A 27,657-nucleotide genomic window follows, 5' to 3' on the forward strand; every position below is an offset into this window, starting at 1 on the left:
AAAACGCCTGCACTGCAGGCTACAGCTTTCAAGGCCGTAAAATTTTGGGTATGCGGTTACTAAAATTAGTGGTTTTCCCCCACACTGGGAACCGATGAGGATATCGGGCGTACCCTCGCGATTTTCATCCTGTCTCAGGTGGTAGGGGAGGTTGGGGCTAAAGGAAGCTGTACCTGTCCCGCTCCGGAGGGTCTGGTTTTTGAGCCGTTTTGATCCTAAAATGGGTACGGATTTTAAACATTTTAGTCTTTTATCAATTGATTTTTTAACCTGTTTTAGTATGAAAGAGGGTCAGGGTTTGAAGAATATATTGAGCTGCACCACCCCCCCCCCCCCCCATAAAAAAATTCAAAGGGGCTGTCCTCAGGGGAGGTGCCAGGGAAGGAGGGAGGAGGAAAGGAAAGTTGTTGTTTCTTCCCCCAAAAGAAAATTCTGATACTCGGGTTACGTTTATCACCCTTATCTCGAGTACAACAATACAGGAGGACCAGTTGATTTTGTTGGAAAACTTTGGAATTTCTATCATTTAAACTAATTCTTTTCTGTGATCCCCAGGCAAATCTTTATAATTCAAACTATTGTCACAGGTGCTACATTGCCCCCAACCTCGATTTTATCTGAATGCAAAGTGATAAAATGTCATATATCTCTAATCTCTCTGATGAAAGTCTGAAGTAATGACCATCATGATTATGGATCCACTCATTTTCAAATGCTGAAAGTGAGTTGAATACTGAAAAAAAAATTCACTATGTGAGCAAAGGGCTAAGATTAGATGGAGAGAACTCAATAAAGCTAATACTGGATGTTCTGTCTGAAGGATTAACAACCTTTACTCTTTCACTAAAACAAAAAATATTGTACCCCTTTAATAAATCTCAACAAGTAGCCAAAGATGCAAGAAAATCCTGTGGATCATTGTCAACAAGCACAATCTTCCCACCGTAATTTGTGCCAGAAATTTCAGCTCAGTTTTTAATAGCAACTCTTTCTGATAATTGCTTCTTATTCAGTCCACAGTTTATTTTTGAGATCCTCAGGAAATTAATAGTTAAAATTTCACTACCCATCCACATACTATGATGGCGAAAAACACACTTCTTTTGGATGTGGCCTCCCTCTGTAGCACAATGTCTGCAGTACATTCCCCCCCCCCCCACCCCTGCCGAAGGGCTGAGACAAATATTTAAGTATCAAGCAATGGCCCTTTGCAGCTAACAGTCACATGGTACAAAATCCACCATGCTGGAATGCAAGCTATGCACTGCAACATACAAAACAAAGAAAATAAAATTTGACTAGATGAAGTTTTGTCTAGGTTGTCCCTGTGGTAAGTATTTACGCCCAGTCCAGTCTGACTTTGTCAGCTTTGTTTTGAAATTTTTTGCTGCGAAAGATGCGCAATAAACATGTGGCAAGCCTACAAAATGAGCAACCAAAGAATAAGCTTGATTTCTCTAAAGTTTTCAAGCATGGATTTTATTCATGCTTGAAAAGAGGGGGCATGCATAAAAAATCACTTCCCTTCAGTGCAGAAAAGAATAAAACAGCACAAAAGACATTATTAGGGAAAATTAAGTATTTAATACAAGTATGGACTCTATTGCTAATTTTCTGGCTCTGTGGAAAATTACAATATTGTTTGAACCAAAAATGTTCTTTGTTTGGTAGAATGATGTAAACAGTTTATTGTTTTGTCCAATGTAGAGTATTTTGTGTCTGCTACATCACTTCAGCCAATGAAATTCATGACAACTAGATGAAGAATGACGCTGGCAAAGATGAAGTCAGCAAATGCTCTCTCTGGGGAAATGCCTTTGAAGTCTGACAGGTTTGCTGGGTTACTCTGGACACGAAGACAAACTGAAATTTTAACAACATCAAAAACTTAGTGAGTCTTACAATTAATAGGTTTCTAAACTCCAATTTGGGAGGGGGATGATACTTGGAATTTCTTGCAAGGGGATCCTGCTTAGTTATCCAAATCCTTACCCTGAGACAAGGCTTGAGAGTAATGACAGCAAGTAGCCACCGACTGGTAAGAAATCAGTTTTGGGTCTACAATAGCTTTGCGCTTTCACTAGTCATTTTGGCTGGCAAAATTGTAAGGCACTCTAGTGCTGGACAGAAAACAAAGATGAAAATTATTTAACAATCACAAAGGTAAATCAGCAGAACGACCTATGTCCAGCGGCTTTTTGCACTGCATGTCAAATGTTAAGGCTTGTTCAGTCACAAACAATGCAATTTGTTAACAGAAAAAAACCCTTTACAGATGTAAGAGATTATTATTACAAACCTACTAAAACATGTATGACCTTCCTACCCCTCCCCCCTCCCTTTCAAAACACAAATTAGTCAAACTGGTGCTAGAGAAAATTTTCAAAAGTGAAATCAGGCCTGATACAAGCCACTGGGCTAGTGAGCTAAAAAGTTAGTCTTCAGCCCTGCTGAGACCAAAATACATAGTTTTCTATGTGCATTTTCAGGCATGGGTCCCATCTTAAAAGTCTTGATAACTTGCATGATGGGTCCAGTTATTCTTACTTTTTGCACTTCATTTTGTTTTTATTTTGATCTTCATCTACAGCTAACTAGCCACTTGTAGTTCATTTTCTCTTGAAGGCACCATTTCTGGTTATGCATCAGCCAATTCCAGCTGTGCCCATCCCCCCCCCCCCCCCCCACCTCCAGGCAATATTGGGGCATTTGACCATCTCACTTTTTTCACCTTACAGCATTGTCTCTTCTCTTAATGACCAATTCATCAGCAAATGCAGTAAGTTTCTTATTGAGTACGTCTAAACAGGAAGTAAATGGGATGCTAGAGTTGCAGAATGATCTCTTTTTACAGTACTATGCCTGAAGTAAGGCCTAACCAGCACTAAATTAGACCTGAATTACCTTAAAGTGAGAGAAGAAACAGAGAAAATAAAACATTTTTGAGCCACTAGCCAGGGCATTTGAACAACTAGTTAATTCCCAGGGGTCAGCCTGGGGATGGGCACTGTTGGAATTGACTGGTGAATTAGTGATTTCACAAATCTGGCCACTTTTCCTACAACACCCCTCTTTTTTAACAAGAATACTAGCCGAGAAATGCTCTAAAATCTCACTAGAAAAATAACTCCTTGACTACAAAGTAAAGTGGGAAGCCTGTTTTAAACATTTTGAGAAATAATACACGAAATTGTGATCTCCAAAGGCGCCTGCAGCCCCAAAATCTGACTGATCCCATGTTATCCTTCAAATACACAAACATCATGTGTCTCGTTAGCGGAAGACCTACGTGTCACGCTCTCAGGTTGCAGCGGACATACTTTTAAAGCGAACTTAGGCACATGTAAATATAAGGTGTAGAATCACTAAATGCTAACTTAAATCAATCCATACCTCCTAAAACGAAAGATCCCACGCATGAAATAAAACCGGACAAAAATGAGTTGAATGGAAAAGTGCCCACAAGACAACAGTACACGAATTGGATGATTCCAGTTAACATGATGTAAAACAGATACGCATCCACTATCTTCAGTTTCTTTGGGGTCGTTTGGTTGTATTCATCGTAGAATTTAACCAAGATGTTCTTTATGTTGGAGAAGGTATCCATATTTCTTCCCAGAAAGACAAAATGCGATGCTTTCCTCAACAAAGAACGTGGAAAAGAAAGACCAAGTTGATTTGCATGATGGGTAATTCGGACCGTTTAGCACTGGCACTAGCCCGAATTTTTGGCGCCGAAACTCGAAACGAAAATTTCAAAACCTAATTATGACAAAATTTCGTTGAATTTTTACTCCACAACTCCAATGTAACCACCTTTTCGTCATTGCAAGTTGTGATTTAAGGTTTTACATAAGCGTAAGCCAAATCTGAGCCTGTTATAGTGATTGTTTCGCTGGAAACAGACGTTTAGAAAATTCAACATGGCGGCTGACGGGTCCACACTTCGACCACATCCAAGTTCAGAGCTTGATTATTTTGATCTCGACGACGTTATAGCTACACAAGGAAGAATTCCTGCTAAGCTAGAAGTACAGATTTATAACCTTGGCTTCTTAGATCCAAGTTCGGAAGGAAATGATCTACAATCTGGCGCGAGACTGGAGCTGCCGTTTTGGCTAGCGAAAGAACTTTGTAACCGAAGAAGAAAGATTGTTTCTGTGGACATTCCAAAAGCTTACAAGGATGGGTATAGGGAGATTTTTAAAGCTGATGCCAGTGTTGTGGATCTTCATCGACTAGGGCCTTATTTTTATGAGTTTGGGACAAAATTGTTACATTTCGATTTTGAAGAAAATTCTCAAATGGCATCATCGTTACAAGAGGTAAGTTTATGTATACATTTGGGGACTCGAACTCTATTCACACTCGCTGTTTTTGAAAGAGGGTTAGTACGACAATGGTACATACGTAAAAAAGTAAAAAGTGGTGAGTGCCATTGATAACTGTTTCAGTCTTGTCAGGCCCCATCATCAAGGCGCTAAAGCATTACTATATATGCCATGCTGATGACGACTAACAAGATTGCAACAGTTGTCCGTGGCTGCTAATACTTGTAAGGTAAGGTAAAGTCGCATTAGAGCCTAAGTGGCCCACACGACCGGAGCTTAATGCACTTGTCATCGGCTTCCCCGAGGAGGGGGACCCCGGGCTGATATGGGGACTTTGCTAATTGTGTATTTCAAAGTTCTTGTATTTCCCCACCTGTGCGGGATTTGTGTCTTGCAAAGTCCCCAGTATTTGGCGAACCCAACTGGATTTGAAGATGCACTTCAGAACTTTACTTGGGTTCTTTAAACAGTCGGCAAACACTCGGACTTTGCATTCTGATGAAAACTGAACTTTAATAATTTTTTCTCGAATACTCCATAAGTTGCTATAAATCACTCCTCTTACTGTACATGCGCAGTATGGTGAAAATTTCAACTTTTCATTCAGTCCTGAAATCCCCAGAATCTGTTTTCAATCTATCCAGACTGATGAAGAACAAGGGAAAACACACTATCATGATGGTTCATTGCTGCTTCTAAACACAACGTCCTTAAGTTTCCTGAATACTCTGAACAGTTGCTGTGATGCTTCAGAAATTAACATTCTTGTGAATATTTAGAAAAAATCAACTTTTTCTATCCTTAACAATTTGTACGCTGTTCTAAATTTGTTCTATTATATCACTAACAAAAGACGACCTGTTGACCTTTAACAGTGACCTCTATAAACAATAATATATACACAGAGGAATTTTAAAGTTGCCTATGCCTACAAATACGTACAAATTTTTGACTGATGGTCTGTTTGATAGACAAAAAACAATGGATTTTAAAACATAATTTCTTGTTCTCCTCCGCCATCTTACCATCGATAGAGCGAACAAAAATCGTCCCCAATCTCCTCTCAGTTGAACATAAGCGAAGTCCCCATATTTTCCCCGAGAGTAGGGCATTCAAAAATCTAAGTCCCCACATTTCCCCCACCACAAGGGAAGAAATTTGTTGCAAAGTCCCCATAAAGTCCCCGTATTCCCCCACATCAGCCCGGGGTCCCCCCCCCCCCCCTCGGGGAAGCCGATGACAAGTGCATAACCCGGTTTCTGTAGCATGAAGCAACTAGGAATATTGCTACTTCCCCAAGATGGGATGCTAGTCCATTGCAGGGTTACCCCCAGCAGTATGTGGTCTATGTGGTCTGTACCCATTTAATATACACCTGGGTGAAGAGAGACAATGTGGAGCAAAGTTTCTTGTCTAAGGAAATAACACAGCTATGAAGAGACCAACCTGGCCTCGAACCAACAACCCTCAGATCTTCCGACTGTCCGATCAAAAGTCTGACGCGCTAACCACTACACCACCATGCCTCCGCTGCTAATACTTGTGCTCATCATTTATTTTGGTAGATCAAGGGGTAATTTCCGCTGCCAAAACGGCCAAAGTGGCCTGTTTAGTCCAGTTATTGTTTACCAAAGCACATCTGTTTGGTACTGTAATTTTAGAATCAGCTGAACATTATAAAATAGAACTTTCAAGTTTTTGTCTATCTTTATTTTGCAGACCTTTATCAAGAGGTTTAGAAAAATCATGGATTCATCTCAACATTCTGCAAATGAAGATGCTACATTTCTGACAAGCAAGCTAGATCATATTGAAAGACAAGTATTCTCTGCGGGTCGCAAAGGAGTCCGCGAATTCCTCCAGTGGGAAGCTGGTAATACAGCAAAACTTACAACTTCTGAAACTGTTGTGAACCATAAGAAACGCAAAAGGTCTATGATTGAGTGAGAGCAGTGTCATGAAACCAATATTTATTATTGAATACCTTTCTTCTATCCATTCAAACTCAACCAAGTCAAAATGCTGGAGTGAAACTTCAAGGCCAATTTAGATATAACTTATGCTCAAGACTTATGTGTAACATCTGTAGCGAGTGCCTTTCATGTTATTTCATGTTGTATACAATTTGCATCATTCAGCATTGTCTTCACCTGCAAATGAAGGGCAAAGAGCATAACTGTCAAATTTCTTTGACTTGATATTTTGGCCTCATTTTCTTAAAAATTAAGTGTGAACCAGTGGGGGAAAAAACCAGAGTAGTGTTTTCTCACTAAATTGAAGGCCACGTGCAAGAATTGAGCAATAAGAAAAATTGGCCAAATATTCAGCACAAGACGGTTACGCTCTCAGCCCTTCAATTGTGGTTGGATTTCAAAATGTTTCAAAGTCCTATGACATAAAGTTGATGTACATGTCAAGTTGTAGGTTTACGGTCAGTCTACGTCTTGCGTGACTAGTTTTTCTGAGTGGAATGGACATTCAAATTCCTTTTTGTAATGTCCAGCATTTGAACGGAATCTTGAGAAGTCTTTCCGAAAAAGACACATTAACTGAACAAAAAAATTCAAAATACTTGGGAAATACTTGTTATTTTTGAAATACTTCATGCTGTAATGTAAAGAATAACCATCAATAAACTAGGGTAATTTCCACAGGAACTCTGAAATCTCTCTGGCAATGTTTAAAATTCGATTCAAATTTCAAAAATACTGGTCCCGCGTGACATAGATTGACTGTAATTTTCACAAAACAATCATTTCTCTTGTATCGTCTGCCTGTCACATAGAACAAAGTTGTACTATTAAATCTAAGGTGGCTTTAAGACGTGTTTTAAGACAAAAGCCTGTTTTCAAAAATTTTCAGACAAATGTGGCAAACTTACTGTCCAAGGGCTGCTATTACATACTAGGAACAAGCTCTTATGATGTAAATAAATATTTTATTTACATCAGAAAATGTTTGCATGTAAAGTCCAATTCAAGAGGCTGGATTGAGAGTGGTAGTTTATAATGGACATTCTAAATAATACCATTTAGTTTCAATTCTTTTATTGAATATTTTTTTATTGTTTTACAATTGATTTTGAATAGAAGAAAACACATTCTTATAGTATTAGAAAAAACATTTGATTTTCTAGCCATCCCAGTGCTTAATTCTTACCTTGCGTGCAAAATAAATTCAATTTTGAAAAATGTTTGACACTATAAATTTATAATTTGATTGTAAAGGCTGGATGCATTAAAACTATCTTATTAATTAATAACTATTCAATTAATAATTATTTTATAACCATTAATCCCTTCTTTTTATCATTGGTTTACAATTTTTAAGGGGTCCACCCTATAAATAAATGAATATATTCTTCAAAGAAACTGAATAAGTATTTATTAGGAGCTTTTCAGGATGAAAATTTTAATTGTTTGGCCCTTTCAACTTTGTCTTGGGAAGAAACAGTGCAAAATGGGCAAAATTAAGAAAATAGAAGGCTTCCTAACCTCTACTATACTATGTTACAATGTTAACAACAAAATTCAATAAATAGCTCCACGAGGTAGCTTCTTTGAAAATGTAACTATGCACACAGTGCGAGTGTTATCTACCTGGCAATGAAGTGGAAAAAATTAAAATTGAATGTGGAAAGGAATTACAATGTTCATATGCTGAAAATTTATAAAGAATATAATAATCCATCGTACGGAAAAAGAGATGGTGGCTGTACATTTTACGACAATACCTTGCAAATCTAACACAGCCCTTAGGTACATAGCAGGCCATATTTTTTTTTTTTGGTGAAATTTGTCTTTATACTAAACATAATTGTATTTTCTAGGTTTGAAGTTTTTTTGACTTTTCTGTTCGTTTTTATGAGCATTTTAGAGTTTTCATATTCGCTAAGAATTAGGGTAAATTTACCAGTCACCTTTTTTGGTACGGTGGATTGCAATAATTTCCTGAGTTGTGTAATTATTTGTACCTTCTTTTAAAGAGCACTTTTTTCAAAGTTGCATGGTGAAAAATCATGGGTTTACCTACACTCTCATCATTACAAAATGACACCAACATTAACAGTTGCTACACATTTGACTAACCAGCCTAGAGTAAACTAGCAAAAAATATTCCTATTTGCAGGTCTGCCCTGATCAACTTACTTTTCAGAATAAAGTGCTCTCATTTTCAACGAGAATATCTGTGTACATTATATTTAATGTTCTGTGGTTGCCGTCATCCGCAGGACTGAAAACATCCTAGTCATCTACAAGGTGCACCAACACAATGCAGTTCTGTGGGAATGTATGTACAATTCACCAGGGCCCGGTTGTCCGAAAGCCAATTAGCACCAATCCCAATTAAAGATTAACTAAGGTTTTCATCTCGCTCAATTACTAATGTTTTAAAAGCTAATTTTAAGCTAGTGGTAGAGAATGATGAAAAAATCGTTTTGAAGAGTCTTTGTTGATTAAAATGAATTAAAGTTCAAGTTAACCAAGGATTAGCTTAGCTTGGCTTTGAACAACTGGACTCAGGATGATGGTGGAATTTGTTGTAGTTCTGTTTCCAACTGCTTAGTACAACCCCTTTCCTGTAATGTCTTGCATTATTGCTAACACTTCTGAGTCTGCAAATATGAACACTCCAAGGACCACGTAAAAGAGACCAAGAGCAATCAGCAACTTTCTTGTGACAGTTAAAACTGAATACTGGAGCATCTCTTGCACAAGACAAATTCCTAAAATGAAACAGTAAAATTAATTCCCTTTAGGACAGTTCCTACTACCGGTAATTCAGAAGTATTTTTGTATGATTTGTGACCATGCATGAAAAGAAGATCTTGGTAAATGTCATTGGCATCTAAAATGAAAATTGGGTGAAGTTGGGGGAGGGGGGGGGGGGGGGGGGCAGGCATTTGTTAAAGATAATTAAGCTTCATTTTTGAGAAAAAAATCCATACATGTACATTGCTTTCTATCATTTTAGCTTTTTAGAATTATTGTTGCTTAATTAAAAATCCATGGTTACCCCCAATTTTCTTTTTGGATTTCAAAACCCTTGCTAAGACTTGCTTTTTCCGCATATATGTCTTCATTGCTTAGTACTTAAACTCTAATTAAAGTGCACATTAATCTAGGATTAGCTTAATCGGGCTCTGAACAACTGGGCCCAGGAAAAGTGATTTGCACAGTTCCAAATTCTACCCAACGCCATCCTTAACATCAACAATGTTTACCAATGTCATGCAAGTTTTAACAATACCATACTTGTGAATTGCTACTGTTTCTTTTTGTACATAGTAATGGCTGTGTCCAGTCCAACTGGGATTACATTACCAGCAAGCATTATTAAAACTTTTGCTATGGCGCATACATTCTGTGCATCTCAAGATGGTATGAGAAACTCAGCTTTCTCAGTGGTGGTGCTTACTAACACAACAATATTTTTGCATGGTTCAGAACTACGTGTGAAAAGCAGATCTTTGCAAAGGTTATTGGAATCCAAAAAAAAAAAAGTAGGGGTAACCACACATTTGAGAAAAATGCCAATGATACATTGTTTTGCATTTTAACGCTCTTTCAATATTATTATTGTTGTTGCTTAAATATCTGAAAAATACGTGGTTACTCCCCATTTTCTTTTTGGGTTCCAATAGGCCAATTTAAATAAGATCTGCTTTTCCTGTATAGTCATAACCTACACAAAAATAGCTCAGTATTAGTAGGCACCATCCTTAATATCTATGGGAAGATAAGATTTGAAGCACAGCCCTGAATCACCTTTCGACCTGAATGTGTGGTATGTATTCATTTATAATAAATGTGCCAGTGATTTTATAAACAATCTCTCCTTGTTGAATTATTTCAAATACTAACAACTTTGCATAGTTTCACCAACCTGGATAGAAAAAAATGAACAACGCAGCTAATCCTCCAATGAGTGCTACGGCATATCCTATGTCTTTGACAAACACTGCCACAATAAGAGACAATCCAAACCACACTAGAGTCTGTATGATACGACGTCTTCTTTCATTTATTTCAGCTAATCCAGGAGGCATTCTGAAGAATGCTAGATACAAGCCCTCTACACAACTCCTAAAATACAAAGTTAAACAGGATTTAAGGGCCCACAGAGCCTAAAAATAAAGGCTAAAACTTGGAGGACTACTTAAGGAGGCTCTTCCATAACTCCACCCATTAAAGGGGATGGGAAGAGACCTCATTTACCCCCTTCCCTCCTTCCCCCAAGAAAACCATTGGTTTTAAGTAGGTGGGCAATTGTAATTAACAAGTGCACAAAACATTTTGAATTTAACTTCTATATAAGGAAAAAATGGCAGCAAATCACATTCACAGTGAGTCAATTAAATTTTGCTCAGTGCCACCCTGAATGACACCATCTCCCCTACAAAAATATCCTACCATGAACCATGCAAACAATTTTCTGGCAAAAAGAAATGCATTGGCTTGGTGTTATTTTTGTAAGAAATGAACAGAGTGCTTGAATTTGAAAAAAAAATTATAAGCCTCGTAACTTTTTAAAAAGACTTGAACAAATGAAGACAGGATGGCCTGAAGATTTTGTTGATACCTATCCCCTCGGTTCAAACAGACAACCAATCAATATTATCATGATGATCATGCTTTGCTTCACCCAACTTTAAAATAATGACTACTTAGTTTTAGGAATTTGTTGCAGGTTAGTTTAGCAACAAGATTATAATATAATATAGAACTGCACTACATACAAGTCTGGAGTCTACATACAAGTCTTTGACCAAATTTTCAATCAGTGCAGTTTTCAAACAACCTCTTGAAGCAATATAATTGCCCGTTTTACTCAAAACAGATAACATTTAAAATGCTTTACATTCCAAAACTTTACCTTCCACAAAAAAGAACCACCGCCGAGGTGGACAATACTATTATTGTTAGCATCACTCTTGCAATATTCACCAAAACATCATCAGGATCGTAACTTAACAGCACATCACTTTTGACAGTTGTGCCAAATGTTAGGTAGCCAAAAGAAGCTGTGATGGCATAAGCAGTAGAGCAAATTGCCATTGCTATCACAACAACAATTCCAAATCTGGGTACACTTGCTTTCTTTAATTCTGCATAAACAGCTATGGAGGGCACATGACACTGCAAAGACAAGATAGATACAATTAATGCCCAGGCAAAATAAAAAAATACAAAAAAGCAGATACAAAGCAAAGCAAAATACAAAAAGCAGATAAGTATACCCTAGAAGCTTCTAATAAGCCTGCAGTCCGAAAATTAGATATTTAAATAAGCCCCCCCCCCCCCCCTCCCACTTTCCAAAACACAAATTTAAATGCATTGATTGTGCAAACCTGAAAACCAAAGCAGATAATTGGTACAGCAGTGAAGGCCTCTGTCCAAGGTAACTTCACTCTATAAATAAGGAGAAAAAAGGTCACAATTTTTTACGTTGTTGCATAAAAATGTTACACAAAACATCTACATTTACATGCACTCCACACATTTGCAGCATCAAAGACTGTCCTAACTGGCAATGCATTTATTTATTTATTTTAATTAATAATTTTGTAAATGCTCTTAAAAAAATAAATGATCTTTTGTTATTAATAAAAATTAATTGAAGGGTTTGCCAAAAACCATGTTTTAAAAGTGGAAATTTTGCCATAAAATCCAAATTACTGCAATCTGCTATAATTTGGAAAACAGGCTGCTTATCAGACAAGAAACATATGCTTCCATGACTATTTTCTTTCTTGAGGCTTTAAGTCAATTTTTACCATGATTTTAATCAATCTGTATGCCAAAAAATATATATATATTTTAGTTGGAACAATTTGGATTTCATTGAAAAATATCCACTTGGCATGGTTTTACAACCAAGCCCCTCAAAATTCTTAAAAGCCCTGATTAGACTTGGTGCACAAAAAATGAACTCCTTTACTTCATTCTTTCTTGGTATAGGTTTACAACAGTATAAGTGGCACAACAGTTGCAGGCTTGTCTTTGTTCTTGTTACTAACATTATGCCTGTCATTCAACAATAAGATGGCTAGCATTATTGACTATATTATTTTATACGTAACACTTACTGGATAAATTCTGGATTAACTGTATATTTTCCCTCAATGTACTTTACAGCAGTAACTGCACAAACAAAAATAGCTCCAATTGTTCCAAGTGCACTGAAAAATATAATGGTTGTAAGTAAATAAGTTATCATACTTACTTCAATCTATATTACTAAACTTGGAAATTTTAATAAATTATTTGAAACAGGAGCTCTAGTTTACATTTTCTGAGTACATGTATGCCTGTGCCACTGCATGAAGAATAATTTATAATAATTATCTATCATTTATTCACCAACACATGACCCCACTTAGCATCTTGTACAGAACTTTTTTCTTCTTCTTCTTTTGTTTTAATTTAGGTCTTAATCCAGGGGTGGTGCATTGCATGGGACGTTCGTCCTGTTGCACCTACCCCTTTTGGGTCTTGCTTCTTCTTCTTCTTCTTCTTCTTTTTTTTTTAGTTATGTTATATACTGTAAGTGGAGTACCCAATAACAAAAATAAAAATAAATTTAAAAAAAAACTTGACAGCTAGAACTGGCAATCTTAGCTGTTTTACCCTGTTTGTTGCAGGTGCATAGTCTGAGGAAACTCCAAATTGTGGATTAATGACAATTATCTGATAGCATAACAAACATAAGCATACCTTGAGTAGCTAAGAACTTTTAACGTCTTAGGCAGACACAGCGGTAAAAGAAATACAATAGACACAAGACACATGAGAAATTCCCGGCTTGAATACCAATGAGGATGTGTTTCATTAGCGGTATTATTATGTGGTGGGTCAATGGCTTTTCCAACTGAAAAAAAAATTAACAATTTTTGGGTTAATTCTGATGGAGCATTCTTGAAAGCAGGTAGCATCTTGTCCAAAGCATCTCACTAGCCAAGCAAAGCTTGTGTTTCATTTAGTGGTTACAAATTGCCTCATGTGAGCTGCATTGCAAGACACTAGAAGCAGTGAAAACCCATAATTATGGGCAATTTTTCTGCCATTATGAGCACAAAGTGAAGTGCAAAACAGCAGATTATTATACATTAAGGTTACCATATACCTACACAGTGTCTGATCTAGGATTTCCATCGAGGGGGACAATGTGTCCCAGTCTACAATTTTCAGGGGGACATTTCAGTTTTTTAAGGGACAATAAATTTGTAGTCTATTTAATATGAAAAACAAATCTGGGTATAGAATCAGTTTCGTACAGTATTGTTATCATCAAAATAAATGTACAACTTAATTAAAGTCTGTTTATAGAGAAGAGCAAGTTTATTCATTAACAAATGTATTTTCGGTCATTTCGATCTCTTGAAGAGCATTTCGGTGGTCTTGACTTTCAAATATGGCGAACTAGTGTTTAAGTCCTATAGTTTATGCAACCACTGGTGAAAGGATTGGATTCAGTATTCGACACTAACTTTCCTGCTAAATTGCCCTTTGGGCAACCAGGTCTCTATTTTTTGTTGCCTAGCGTATTTTTTGGTTGCCCAAAAAATCGCCGGCTTGCTTCGCTCGCCGTTTATTGTCCATCTCCAACCTTAAGCTAAGCGTCAACTCATGACAACCCCCATGCCTAGCTAACTCGTTATATTGAAATCAACTTTATTTGTGTAACTCACAGTTGGTTTTTGACATTTACAATACACAGCCTTCTCCTTCTTAAATTCAAGCCATGGAAAATGTTAAAATGCCACAACTCGTCAAGGTTTGGTACATGTATCTTCTAACTCGCTTGCTTTCAAGCGTATTTTCCTGAGTTTTCTAGTGCAAAGACTTCCTTTCTCGGTATAGATTTCCTCTGGGTTTTTTTCCTCAGCATTTCTAACCTCTTCAACTTCGTCAACTTCTCTTCCTTTTTCCCTCTCTTCTTCCCTTTCATCGTTCTTTAGCTTTTTCCTTGAAAACCCAAACTGAAATAGACTCATTTCAACAACTTGATCGCTGTGAAAATCCCGGGAAAATACGAAGCGTAAATTTGGCCGCTTGGACCTGGGTACGGTAAATTTACCAACATTCTTTGTGGGTTAAAAAAAAACATGGCAGCCACGATTTTGTGCACAGTGTTTCGTGCTCGTTTCGTTGTATCTTGTTCAAACTAATATGTATCTTTTTTCAATCTACGGCTAACAGGTATGAAAATATCCCAAGGTAGGTACCCATATTAACACAATAAATAAATTGACAGCAAAGAGTTTTCAATTCGCTTTATTTCCTGCTGGACACACTGTGGACAGGAGCAAAACATCTGCTTGCCCAATCGGGCAACTTTTACTGTAGTTTTACTTGCCCATTTAATCATTTTACTTGCCCCGGGCAATCGGGCAAGCGTTAGTCGAATACTGCGGATTTACCTGATTGTTGGCAACACGAACAGAACATACCCTTCGGTGGATCTTACTTCAACCATTGGTATTTTTCAAGCCAGGTGTCTTGAAAGTTTTGCTTTGCAATTTTAGCTTTTGGTTCACTCGCCTGATCTTTTCCAGGCTCAGCTTCATCGGTTTCTGCATTTTCAACATTGTTTTCTGGTTGACCTTGGCCAAAAAATGCCATGTCTTGACATGACCTCCTTCAGCTCGATCAGTCACCACCTCACAAGCACGTGGGTTTCAACCAATTAAACCCCCTATAGCAATTATTTATACTAGTTTCCTGGGACCTGGAGTATGATGGACATTTTGTTTACGACAAAATGACCCAGGCAACGAATTTAAAGGGGACATTTTTGCTCAAACTGCGCCAATCCCGCAATGGGGCACTCTAGATCAGACACTGCCTTCAGAGGTGTCTCGCATCCAAGCGATGTAGCGCGTAAACTGTAGATACCTTAACCCCCAAATATCAAATTAAAGCTTATGGGGCTGGCTATCAAACTACACCAAGTTTAATCTGGATGCCCTATGGCGCTTGGATGCGAGACACGTCTAAAGGTATGCGGTAACCTTAAGGCAATGTTTCCTGAAGGATTTGAAGGCAACATGTAAAAACTCTAGCAAATCTGAGCAAAAACAACAAAGGTGAGCTAAAATGCACTAAAGGAGGGTTATACTCTGTACCCTTCAAATATAGTTTTATATTTATAAATTAAAAATACTAAAGATAACATCCCGCATCCAATGTAAGTGAGTGCAAAAATATGCCTTGTAGCCTCAAATCATTACGGAACTGAGAAAAAAAATTTACATACCACTTTCAAGCTGATCACCTATCAGGATCATGTAAGCAATAGTGGAGCCAAACATGTACAACAGTATAACAATCTGCGTCACAATATATGCCCCTGGTCCTAGAACCTCTCGGATTACTTCTTGGAAATTCTGTGATCCATGTTTATCAGCACAGTATGCCAGAATGAGGAATGCTCCAGTGATAAACACTAGTAAGCTCTGCAAAATACAAATTGATGAGTTTATAACTAATAATTACAGTGCATTTAGCATTACTCAATGTGAAATCCTTAGAACAAGGGCTACTGACTGCCAGGAGTGACAACCACTGGCTGGAGTACGAGAATTTGCAAACTGGTTTTAACGCAGTGCATTTGAAGTTCAAATGAATGTTATGCAAACTTTGACAGTCAAGTGATTTGATTGTAATACAATCGACTCCCGATAACTCGAACCCTAGCTAACTCAGACCTCGCGCTAACTCGAACCAATTTTCCTTTCCTTTCAGGTCATTTTCTATATAATTTTACCCTCGATAACTCGAACTCCCGATAACTCGAACTGTTTTCAATTTCCCTTGAAGGTTCGAGTTATCAGGAGTCGACTGTAAATTAAAGTTCAACCCTATAATTTTTGATTTGGTGTGTGAGGGGAGGGGGAAGGGGGATTCTGCCCACACCACCTAATATTCGAGCAAACTCCACCAAACTTGGGAGACTTTTTAAAAAACACCTCCCTCCACTATAAACTCAAACCTGTTAGGATTTTTTTATATAGACTTTCCTGCTTGCTGCTTAGTCCGCATGAAACTTGTTTTTGTTCAAACAGTGTGACTACAATGCAAGAACATAACATTCCTACTTGATGGTTTGAACAGTTCCTACTTCATAAACTTAATTGAGTCAACTGTTTTTAAACATAAATATCTTACAGTGAGACTACTATTACCGGGGTCACTTAAAATTGGCCAATCAGATCACATTATGATACAAACGGTGAATAATTCCAAAATTTTGGGTTTTAACTGTTGTTTTCCGTCTACTCGTGATTGGTTCAATCGGCTTTGGTTGAAATTTATTGTTCTTGTACTGCAATCTGATTGGCCAGTTTTGTTTAAGTGACCCCGGTAACAGTAGTCGCACTGTAAAATCGGAGACACCCATGAAGCTCAATATACATTTACAGTAGAATGTTTTGCTCTGAGGAAAGACCTTTTAACAGAAAAGACAAAGTGTCAAGTTTTATTTTGCCAGAGATATTGGAGAAAAATGCGAGAATAGACAAAATCACCCCATAAAAATTAATTCATTATTTACTTAAAAACGCTCTTACAGATTTTTTTCTAATTTCGCCTACAAGTTGTCGACATTGAGGAGTTTTAATCCCTGAAGTTTCGTCATAAAGTGTCTGACTAGATTTCGAGATAATCGACAATGTTTAAAATGAGAGGCTATGCGCTACCGTTGCTATGATAAGCTGTTGCTTGGAAACCGATGAGAAAATTAACTTTGATCATATGTTGAAATGATGATCTAGTATAAAGGAGATCAGAGTTTATCTTTGTCTTGCACTGTTTCGAAATGTTTTCATTGGTCAATAGCAACTTTAAAAAAGCTCCCCGAAATATAATCTGTCCCCTATATTTTTAAAATCTGTGCTCAATCCCTGAATTACTTTGATACAATCCTACATTATTTCCCATCCGAACAAACATTCAAGTAGTTTTCATTATTTTCAAGCACTTTCAGCAAAAATTATGACTACAATTAAATTCCAGGGCTTTCCAAGGACTTCAAGGAGTAGCACAAACCCTGTGATAGCAGGGTACTTTTAAGCTCCTGAAGCATGAAGGGACTACCCTGAGCTTTATAAATAAATAAAGGTGCCCGTCTGTCTACTTCTTTCACAAGATGCCTATGCACGCGCAAGATCTCGTCGAGTTCTATCACACTTTCCAGACCACATATTATAACTACAGTCAAACCTGTATATAACGGTCACCCTTGGGATATGGCCAAGTGACCGTTATATACAGGGTGACCGCTGTACACAGGTTTCCTTTAAACTCCCCCGGAAGTCAATAAATAACATTTTTATGTGCAAATAATCACTCAAGTTACATTTTATTAGCAATTACGAGTAACAGCAACGGAATAATCACGATAAAAAAGGCCTATAAAATGTCTGCGGCGTACTTTTAGCGAGGTGCAGTAAGAGTCTACTGGAAACCAATGAAAATCACTCAATTTACATTCATTGACAACAATTTTAAACAGGAACGCAATAAATAAGACAAAAATGCCCATGAAATGTTCGTGGTGTACTTTAAGGGAGATGCAGTATACTTTCATTTAAGTTTCCTTGTAGGAAAAGCTTTTAACATTCAAGAAGAAAAAAAATCAGTTATTGTTTTCTGATGTTTCGGAGCTCGAAGCTTGATTTCATTTAGCATGTCATTGACTTTACTCAGTGTGAAAGAAAGTTCTTCATGTCCATAGTACTGAGCAAAGTCTTTCAACTGCTCTGCAAGCCCGACTGCCTGTGTTACTGTCTTGACATCTGGTTCCTTGAGTTCCGGGTCGTAATATTCATCATGGTCAACTTCTGCTGCATCGCTGCCTCTCTTTTTCTTCTGTCGGGGACTAGCTTCAATTTCATCATCTTCGTCATTAAAGAGATCGTTCCGGACCTCCTCCCTCCAGTTGGGTTTTGTGTCATCGATATATCCCTGGCATACATCAATCTGGTCTTCTGACGAAATGAATGTCAGGACATCACACGTGGTGTCGATCTCGTGTACCAACTGTTGCAGGGAAGGCAATTCATCCTCGCCTTCAAATGGATCATCGTCGTCGTCTATTTCCTCGGGGTAAAGCTTCGTTTTCTTAAAGCACTTGACAATCAGGTCCGAGGACACTTCATCCCACGCCTGCTTCCCCCACTCAATTGCCATGGAGACATTAACTGATTTGACGATTTCACTAGCATTCTTTTTTCCATCTACTCTGGAGCACACATAGCGGAGAAGTTTTTTCTTGTATTTAACTTTCCAGTTGGCAATAATACCAGCATCAAGAGGCTGCGTCATTGAAGTTGTGTTCTTAGGGAGAAACTTGATGGCAATGTTAGAAAAAGTGTCAGCCAGGTTATGAGGGTGGCAGGGAGCATTATCCATCAGAAGCAGGATCTTTCGCCCTTTTCTCTTTAATTTTGCGTTTAGTTTCTCCAGCACTTCTTTCATAACTTCAGTTGTCATCCAAGCCTTGTTGTTGGAATAGTACCAGCAACCATACGGGCGCTTATTATTCGTCAAAGAAGCAAAACATCTCGGCTTCGCGTATCGCCCAATTACGATCGGATCTTCTTTCTCACCAGCTGCATTCACAAAAAATGCCCAGGTGTTACGCTGCTTAGCTTGCTTTCCTCCTCTGCACCGCGTCCCCTTTTCGTTCATGCTGGTGTCAGGCAGACCTTTCCAAAAGCATCCGGTCTCATCCATATTCCACACATCTTCCGGTTTGTACTCTCTTGTGATCTCCCTGGCCCGCTCGTTCCAGCTTTCAAGTACTTCTTCGTTTACATCACCATCTTCGCCTGCAGTGTTCATTTTCTGGAGGTTATGCTGCTTGTTAAAGGACTGTAGCCATCCATTTGACGCAGAAAAACCTTTTATTTCCATCTTTTCTGCAATAAGACGAGCTTCTTCTTGTAGCATCGTGCCAGACACGGGAATGTTTGACTGTCTGCAGAGGCTGTACCACTCCCACAATGCGTCATTCACATTACTGTATTTTGCTGGGCGGACCCTCTTTTGATGACCAGGCTTCATGCTTGTCTCATACTGGGACAGAATCTCCTGCTTGGTACGAAGAATTTTCGAGGCTTGTGTCCTCCCTATGCCAAATTTGTCTGCAACTTTACGATAACCTGCGTTTGGATTATTCTTTGCATAGTTTATCAATTCCACTCTCTGTTGCAGGCTTAGGGCATTTCTTGATTTCGATTCCTTGACAGGTTTGGCACCATCAGTAGAAGCTTTAGCAGAGGCTGTTTTAGTAGTTTTAGGTGGCTGAGATTTCGTTCTGCTGCTCTGTGTGGTGTTAGGAACAATCTTGCTTGTATCAGTTTGCTTTGGGGTGTCAGTTTGACGTGTATTTTCTTCTTTGCATGGTAAACACGCAGAAACACTGATCCCAGCTTTCCAGTTGACAGTCTCTTCGGGAAGAAACACAGAGCACTCTAATCTGTTGCAGATAGGACCTTGACAAATTAAACAGACGTACTTTGTTTCGGCTTTGCAGGTCTTACAAGGCTTTAAAGAAGACATCTTTCTGTGCTTTAGCCTCACATTACGAAGACCTCACACAGTACAGTAAAACATGGTAATAAGAGATCGGTCGAAAGTGTGGTGATAAACTACAGTACAAAATCAATGAATGACAGATGTCGCCGTACAGCTCTCTTAAATTGGAGCGGCGCCGAGTGGTGTATGCATTGCGTTTACAATACAGACAACGAAATACTTCAAATTCCTAAGAATTGGATTGTGGAATGCTCCTGATGTAGACTTTAGACGGAAGATGTAAAATCCGAATAATAATAATGATAATAATAATAATAATAATAATAATTATCGAAAGGAGAGGAGACTCCATGACAGTTTTTTTCCCAGGAGGTTTTTCTGTTATTGAGAAAGAAAAAAGGGTTAAAAACCAACGGAAATGCTTTAACACCACGTGGGAAAAGGAGTGCGACGCAAACGTGTAACAAAAGTAGGCGTGGTAGTGATAACAAGGTTCGGTCCATTTCACGCTACGGTGCTTTTCATGTTAGTTCTATCTGTTTGCTTTCATCGGGTAAAATGTCAATGAATACTATAAAAGTGAATTCGTTCATCAGGGGATACCATGAATACCAGGCTGACTGGGAACCAATTCTAGAAGATGTGTATAAGCTTATGCGTGAGCCGAAAAATGAGAAGGACGTGAATGCAGTAGCCGTTGTGAGACCAAAACCTGACCAGGCCAAGACAGAACGAGCCGTCGACCTTCATCCAAATATCTTGAACAAAGAATTCGAGGTCATAGGCCACGTACCTAAGTTAATGGCTACTTGGTTAACAAGGTTTTTGAAGAGGCACACCAACTGTGGGAAAGTGGTCATAAAGGGGAAGCGAGTTAACAGAGGAGGTGGCTTTGGTCTCGAGGTTCCGTGTGAATACATTTTTGAGGGTGACAATTTCTCCTGTGAGTGGTTGCATCGAAAGCTGATAGAAGAGAAATTTGATGCCGAGCGCTGAGTGTAAAGCCGCTGCTGTCAACTTGATAAGTACAGTACAGTGTTTATATAATCAGGGACGACGAAAGTGAAAACAGTGCGGTAGGGTTGTGTTGTTACAGTTGCAATAACTATTGTTTGAAAGCGACGGCACTTTAATGTTATCTGCCGCAAGTATGAGTCAGACGTAGGCGATGACATGTATTAGTAGCTGTGTCTAGGTGCTAATATTTGTATTTTTGTGAGACTCCTGCCTTGGTGGCTGCTATTTAACGAGCTGATGATTAAAGCTTGTCATTATTCGTTAATCGTAACCCAATTACGTGACCGTTATATACAGGTAAAAGATAATGAAATTGGGGATTTAGGAGGTCAAAAGGGTGACCGCGTCCGTTATATACAGGTGACCGCTTTATGCAGGTCAACTTAACAGTAAATATAAGGGACGATTTTTGGGAAGTTGTTCAGTGACCGTTATACACAGGGTGACCGCTATATACAGGGCCGTTATATACAGGTTTGACTGTATTAGTGCACGTTTGACCGTGTTAAAATTAATACACTATACCATGATCTTTTACCCACAGAATAGTCCAATACAATAAAACACTCTGTGTGCATAATACAAAAAACCCTACCATTTGAATAGCAATAGCTGTACCGATACCACCACATTGAGCGTACGCCTGTGGAAAGTTCAAAATCCCGGCGCCTAGAGCTGCATTAACCACAAGCAAAACTGCTCTCCAAATTGGTATTCCTTGGTGGTAAAAATCGTCGCTTGGCTGTTGAAGAACGGAGCGCGATTTGAACGCACCTACACTCGAAGTAGTGTCTAAATCACTTGAGTAAGGAGGCTGGTCCTGCATTCTTACACCACTGTAGTATGGGCTATCGTAATGATGTCCCTGGAGATTTTTTTTCCCAAGCAAGGCTTGTTGCTCAGACAAACTAACACTCTGAGTCATTGTCCACACGGTGAAAAAGATATCCTTTGTGCTGTTTCGTTTTTATGATAAGCTCTCCAGCTATCTTATTTATGCACTCTAAAATGACGTATTTTTAAACTTGCACAATTCGTTATCGAAGGAGTGTTGCGGAAACTGAGCAGTTCAGAGTTGACTGGATTCCCGTGGTTTGATCGGTTACGCAAGTTCGTACTTCCCCGACAACTTTCTATCTTCTTCGTAGTCTATGTCAGAACATGTCTCAGAGATGAAACGAAACCTGTAGCAGCTTGTAAGAACAAGGAGATCTTTGATTCTACAAAGCACAAAACCGTATAAAATGCTTTAAAACATAAAACTTTTGGAGCTAAAGCCGGTTTCCGGACGGCGGGCATCCAAAAGCGGTGACGCAATTCCAATAAAATATGAACCTTACCCTTGAAGATGTGTATGATTGTCCACAGATATCGTTGAATGGAAGTTGATAAGATTTTCTACCGAAAGACTTCGGCTAGAAATACAAACCCACTCAAATTTAGCCCAAATTCTTAGGGCAGGTCTGCGGAATTATTTTTTTTTTCTGGTAATGAAATCCTGCATGGGCGATGTGCGTACTCCGCTGGCTTCACGCTGAGCCAGTTGGTTTTCGCGCTTCCTGATTGGCCAAAAATCCCGTCTATCCCGCGTAACCCACGTGCCCGTACCCGAAAAGATCCCGCCATACACCAATACGCACGAAAAAGGGCGAGTAACCTGAACCATCACGTGTGATCACGAGTAACCTTCGTGGTCGATTGGTTTCCGATTCTATGAGGACAATGATGCTTTCAGAAAGGCTATGTTGAGGTTAACATCAGAATCTATAGGGACCGGGGGCTGTTGATTTAGCCGGTGTGTCATTGGAAATTGTATGACCCCCCAGCCAGCCAATTTTAATCAAATGACCTCTCCCCTACCCTCAAAAGGGAAATTTGGGATGCCCCCCCCCCCCACTCCCCCTACGGAAAAAAGTTATGAGAAGAAGAAGAGGGTTCGATACTCCCGATAAAAGAGGCAACAGATTCATCGTTTAATCAATCAAGAAAGATCAACTTATACTGGCAACTGATGAGGTCCGCTGAAACACCGAAACTCGAGTCTTCCCTGAGAAACAACCGGGGGGTACTCCCGAAAATTTTCGATAGGGGGGTGCCGCGAAGGTTCTCGAACCCTGACCTCATTTAAGGGTAAAGGAAGGGAAAACGGATACCCTTCTTCAGGACCGAATCCGAAAAATGACACCCTATTCAAGGGACCCAAACAACGGCTAATGTGCACGGATAAACACAAATCTCTATAAAAATCGCTTTTTCTAATACTTCAGCGGACACTTCAGTTTTAAAAAGCCATTTCTTTTTCGTAAAACGTGGCGCTTACAAGCTTCAATTTAACTGATACAATTTAGATATTCTATCTAAGGACTAATCCAGGAACGCGTTGCTATTTGAGGAAAAATGATACCCTATTTAAGGATCGAGAACCTCAAAAACCATACCCTATCTCGCGGCACGTACTTATATAGCCTATATATGGGACTACCCTCCCCGGGTAGAAAAATCTTCCGACACTTGCCAAAGAAATCACTGCAGCATCCTTGAGAGTTACAAGACAGTTGCCGACTGTCTTAAGTAGTTTTAAATATTTGTTGGATGCGAGATAACCACAAGACAGTGGAGATACATGCCAGCTCTAAGAACACAACGTTAAGTGTTGAGCCCACAAAGCAAGGGAGCTGAAAACAACTTCAAGAAGCCATAGTTCTTGAAACTGAGAGACAACGATGAACAGCTTTGTAAAGACGTGGACCAATTTTCATATTCGTGATAAACAAACATCCTGCAATCCGGCTTACTTCAGACACGAAACCACGAGAAAAGAAATTAACAGATCCTATGCCTTTATACAGATAACATTTATTGAGTTACCTGAGATCTTGCAGCTGTTAACTTGAGCCGAGAAACCTAAACAAATGCCACAGAGCTATATGGCATAAAGAAACTAATTCAAACGGCTCCAAATGATAAGAAAACCTCCATTAAGTAAATCTGAGTATTCCTCTTCAAGATCAAGATCAAAAGTCAACACAATTCAGCAGAGAGATCTCACCACGTTTTGATCATAAAGGAAAAACCTCGCGGCGAAAACGTATTCGTGAGAGCACTATCCAGAGGTGCAGGTGCATTTAGTGTCCAGCGGGAGCCATGTTTGGCCTGTCACCTTTTTAAAATAAATTTTGTTAAGGAGTTTTAATTATTGTTACTTTAGAACTGTTTAAGCACACAAGAGATGTCCGTCTTTCGTGAATAAAGCAGGGAAATTTCTCATCAATTTGTGAAACTTTCAGTCCACTTTACCATCTCAGAACTTTTCCCGACCCCTACCCTCCCCCTCCCTTTTCCTTCATTTTTCTCTTTTGGCAGCCCCCCCCCCCCCCCCCCCTCAAAAGCCTCCCATGTTCGATAAAAAATGAACAGTCCCTCAGTTGTTAAACCCATGATAAAAAACAGATCAACCTTGGTGCCGTTATTCGCTCGGGAAACCATTTTCGAGGTACCCTGGTCGAGGTTATTTTTTGCGCGCGAGAGAGCGATCTTTCTTGTAAACTTACAAGTTTTGACTTCGAATTCCTCCTGACCTGACTTTGTATCTGCCCCTGGGCCCGGGTCTCCAAGGACGGAGTCAAAGCGTTTATTTGCTAATTTTAAATTTTCTTAGACAACGGGCCTCTGGAGCCAGGGGAAAACTGGAAACGAAAACAAGCACTGAACTGACTAAATATTCACATATCACGACGTGATCTACCCGAGATCATGTTTGCCGTAGTTAGTGTCGGCCGATGGATCATGCTTACAGTAGGTAGTATTGGCCGACACTATCGACCGACGTTTGGTCGACATCTTTCTTGTGAAAGACCTCGTGCCAGTCGACACTTGAACGTGGAAATACAAAACTGAATGCAAGGCCACTAATAAATCTGCCCTTTGCCGTAGTGCCAGCCTTGCATTCAGTTTTGTATTAACACACATGTGGTTGTAGTTTCATCGACACTAGGCCGATACCTTAACCGATAGCATACCGATACGTTACCAATACTCGGCCGACAATCGGTCAATACCGTAGAATATTTCGAAAGTAACGCCGGGATCCCGTTAGTTTCGGATTGAGCAGCCGAAAGGGGCCGCTACTTTCAGTTGGTCGTTACTTTCGGGTAGCCGCTACTTTCCGATGGTTAAAAATCGTTACGTTTATAATTTATTAAAGGGTCATTCCGTTTGACCAATGTATCGACCGATGGTGTCCCCCGACTATCGGTCGAGTGGTACCTTGTTGGACTGCTGGCACTCCCTTCACTGCAGCAAGCTAAGTACTAGCAGTCCAGCAGTTTAGTACCCGGTAAAAAAGTTGTATACACCACCGATACTAAACCGATAATTGACCGACGGTTCACCGATATACTGCCAACACACTGTTGATGCGACCGACTGTTGGTCGATATCTCGACTGACGGTTGACCGATGATCTGAAGATACTAGACCGCTACTTGGTCGACATGTCGACCAAAAGACGACCAAGGGGGTGACCGTTACACCGGTGGACACCTATATAGACTGCAAGCAGTCCCTATATAGACTGCAAGCAGTCCCTTTATGGATAGTCGAGAGATCACGCGAAATAGCCGAACGCGACAAAACTGGAGCTCCAGTCTCGCTGCACTGCGAGCGCACCCTCTCGACTAACCAAAAAGGGACTGCTTGCAGTCTAGATTATTATTAAACTACAGTAGTTTCGAAGAAAATGGGAATATAGCAGGCACATTTCCGGCTGTTGTTCTAGTTCTCTTGATTTGCAGCATCTGACCGCAGTTCACCAAAAAAGGCGGGACTCAAAATTACGCCGTTGGTCAGAATGGATGGCATCAGGTGCACCGCACCGATAAACCCAGTTGTCTACCAGAGGTCTTGGCCCTTTTATTTGGTAGAGCATATACTTCCATCCACTTTTTAAATGAACACTGGACAGTCAGAATGTATCGGTTACCACGTTTGGTTCTGGGGAGTGGACTGATGATATCAATGTGAAGTCACTGAAAAGGGTAAGACGAACGGATGGGGTGAAGCGGCGCTCTGGGTATTTTTCCACGGGGACTACACTCGGCACATGGCAAACAAGCAGCCACATGGTCTTTGACAGTTTGGACAAGGCCAGGCTGCCAGAATGTAGCTTGGGGCTTTCCTTCTTCCATTCTTGCAATCACTGGGTTAATACCAGGATCACTGCGTTGGGCCTGTGCGATTTCGTTTGAAGTCCAAGAAAATTCATCTTCCACAGTCTTGGAAGCGTCCTCTTTCTCCCTGTTCTGTTGCAGGAATGTTGCAGTAATGTATTCAAAGTCACCACACGATGGGTAACTTCCATGTCTTCGTCTCGGTCTGCGGGTTAGTGCGTCTGCATTGCCATGACCCCTTCCGGGACGGTGTTCAATAGTAAAATCATACATACTCTTGGAGTCTCTCCAGCAGCCATCACCTCAAGACATGATGGTCTGTCCGCAAGAGAAATGTTCTTCCAAGAGGATAATAACAGAAATGCTCAATGACGTCAACCAGAGCAAGCATCTCAAGAGGATTGGACTCTAATTTTTTTGGTGGCGGTGTAACACACGACTTCCAAAAGCAAGAACACGTTCGGTACCATCAGCATACCTTTGAGAGAGCACAGCTCCAATACTGTGACCACTACTTGCATCAGTATCCAGGATGAACTGGCCGCTTGTTTTGCTGAAGTCAGGATACTCTAATACTGAGGGGCTGGCAAGGCAACGTTTCAATTCACAGAAGGCTTTCTCTTGTTCGGACCCGCACTGGAACACACACCACATGTTTCCTCGTCAAGTAGTGTAAAGGTTCCGCCTTTGTGGGAATGAATCGCCTATAGGACGTCACAAGGCCCAAAAACCCTTTCAGCTCGGAGGCACTGGACGGAGTTGGCCAGAAGCGGACTGCTGCTGTTTTCTGAGGGTCGATTTGTATTCCCTCGGCTGAAACAACACGGCCTGGAAAAGAAACCTTCCGCTGGAAACAGACATTTTGGGTTTCAATTTTAACCCAGCCTTCCGTAGCCTCTCAAACACAAACAAAGATGTGACAGGTGTTCGTCAAAGGTGCTTGACACGATGATGATTTCATCTAAGTAGACCAGACACTCCCTCCAAGGAAGACCACGCAACACCCGGTTCATCAACCAGGCAAACGTAAGAGGTCCGTTGATTACCCCAAAGGGTAAACAGGTCCACTGAAACTGCCACGATTTGTGACGAAATCAGTTTTAAGGCCGTTTTTCTTTGCATGTAGGACTTGCCAATATCCAGAGGTTAAGTCGAGGCAACTGAACCACTATGCACCGGCGCACCATCCAACGATTCCAAGATAATCTGACCTCGGAAGGGGTTGGGCATCCTTGACACTTTCAACGTTAAGCCTTCTGTAATCTATGCACAGGCGATAACTGTCATCATGTTTTTTGGCCAATACAATAGGGCTGTTCCAGGGACTGTTAAATGGTTTAATTCTTCCCTGTGTTAAGAGATCTGTGGGCTGCTATCAACCTCAACGCGTTTGGAAGGGAAGGAGGTAGTCGAAAGGTGCTTGTTTGATAGGAGTGGCTGAATCACTGAACCAGCTGGCGTGAGGTCGAAGTTTTCAACCCGCAGGAGTGAGACTAATGCCCAAGGCGTGAGAGTTGATAAGTATGCGAGTAAGGGTGTGTTGTTAAACCAGAGGTTACTTGCCACTTTCTAGTCCAGAATGGACAGGATATAGAA

At 39.9% G+C, this 27,657-nt stretch overlaps 4 protein-coding genes across 4 annotated transcripts in view; 1 reads left to right on the top strand and 3 right to left on the bottom strand.

Moving 5' to 3' along the window:
• The window catches only part of LOC146489777 (protein arginine N-methyltransferase 7-like), a 113,828-nt gene that overhangs the window by 10,027 nt on the left and 76,144 nt on the right, over positions 1 to 27,657 (bottom strand). The window lies entirely within an intron of this gene.
• On the bottom strand, positions 1,562 to 3,701 carry LOC146489778 (dolichyl-diphosphooligosaccharide--protein glycosyltransferase subunit DAD1-like). The gene is made up of 2 exons (XM_085098441.1): positions 3,394 to 3,701; positions 1,562 to 1,863 (listed from the first exon to the last, which is right to left on the bottom strand). Exons 1-2 carry the CDS (start codon positions 3,608 to 3,610, stop codon positions 1,733 to 1,735), a joined length of 348 nt encoding a protein of 115 aa, XP_084954567.1. The 5' UTR covers positions 3,611 to 3,701; the 3' UTR covers positions 1,562 to 1,732.
• Positions 3,728 to 7,525, top strand: LOC146489779 (DNA replication complex GINS protein PSF3-like). Its single transcript, XM_085098332.1, has 2 exons — positions 3,728 to 4,328; positions 6,054 to 7,525. The coding sequence occupies exons 1-2, from the start codon at positions 3,927 to 3,929 to the stop codon at positions 6,279 to 6,281; spliced, it is 630 nt and encodes a 209-aa protein (XP_084954458.1). The 5' UTR covers positions 3,728 to 3,926; the 3' UTR covers positions 6,282 to 7,525.
• LOC146489780 (sodium-coupled neutral amino acid transporter 7-like) lies at positions 7,360 to 22,386 on the bottom strand. Its single transcript, XM_085098218.1, has 9 exons — positions 22,234 to 22,386; positions 21,489 to 22,113; positions 15,594 to 15,792; positions 13,052 to 13,205; positions 12,424 to 12,516; positions 11,686 to 11,746; positions 11,211 to 11,473; positions 10,221 to 10,420; positions 7,360 to 9,060 (listed from the first exon to the last, which is right to left on the bottom strand). The coding sequence occupies exons 2-9, from the start codon at positions 21,816 to 21,818 to the stop codon at positions 8,897 to 8,899; spliced, it is 1,464 nt and encodes a 487-aa protein (XP_084954344.1). The 5' UTR covers positions 21,819 to 22,113; positions 22,234 to 22,386; the 3' UTR covers positions 7,360 to 8,896.

Source organism: Pavona decussata, unplaced genomic scaffold (assembly GCF_977016875.1).
Source record: "Pavona decussata unplaced genomic scaffold, jaPavDecu1.1 SCAFFOLD_3, whole genome shotgun sequence".
Lineage (NCBI taxonomy): Eukaryota > Metazoa > Cnidaria > Anthozoa > Scleractinia > Agariciidae > Pavona > Pavona decussata.

Excerpts from the sequence above, each read along its gene's own strand:
- LOC146489778 (XM_085098441.1), bottom strand. The coding sequence starts at position 3,610 with ATGGATACCTTCTCCAACATAAAGAACATCTTGGTTAAATTCTACGAT. Across the intron at positions 1,864-3,393 it reads GGGATCTTTCGTTTTAGGAG|TTTGTCTTCGTGTCCAGAGT; the intron begins GTATGGATTGAT and ends TTAAAATTTCAG.
- LOC146489779 (XM_085098332.1), top strand. The coding sequence starts at position 3,927 with ATGGCGGCTGACGGGTCCACACTTCGACCACATCCAAGTTCAGAGCTT. Across the intron at positions 4,329-6,053 it reads TGGCATCATCGTTACAAGAG|ACCTTTATCAAGAGGTTTAG; the intron begins GTAAGTTTATGT and ends TTTATTTTGCAG.
- LOC146489780 (XM_085098218.1), bottom strand. The coding sequence starts at position 21,818 with ATGACTCAGAGTGTTAGTTTGTCTGAGCAACAAGCCTTGCTTGGGAAA. Across the intron at positions 11,747-12,423 it reads GTTAATCCAGAATTTATCCA|AGTGAAGTTACCTTGGACAG; the intron begins GTAAGTGTTACG and ends CCTTATTTATAG. Across the intron at positions 9,061-10,220 it reads GTTCATTTTTTTCTATCCAG|GAATTTGTCTTGTGCAAGAG; the intron begins GTTGGTGAAACT and ends GTTTCATTTTAG.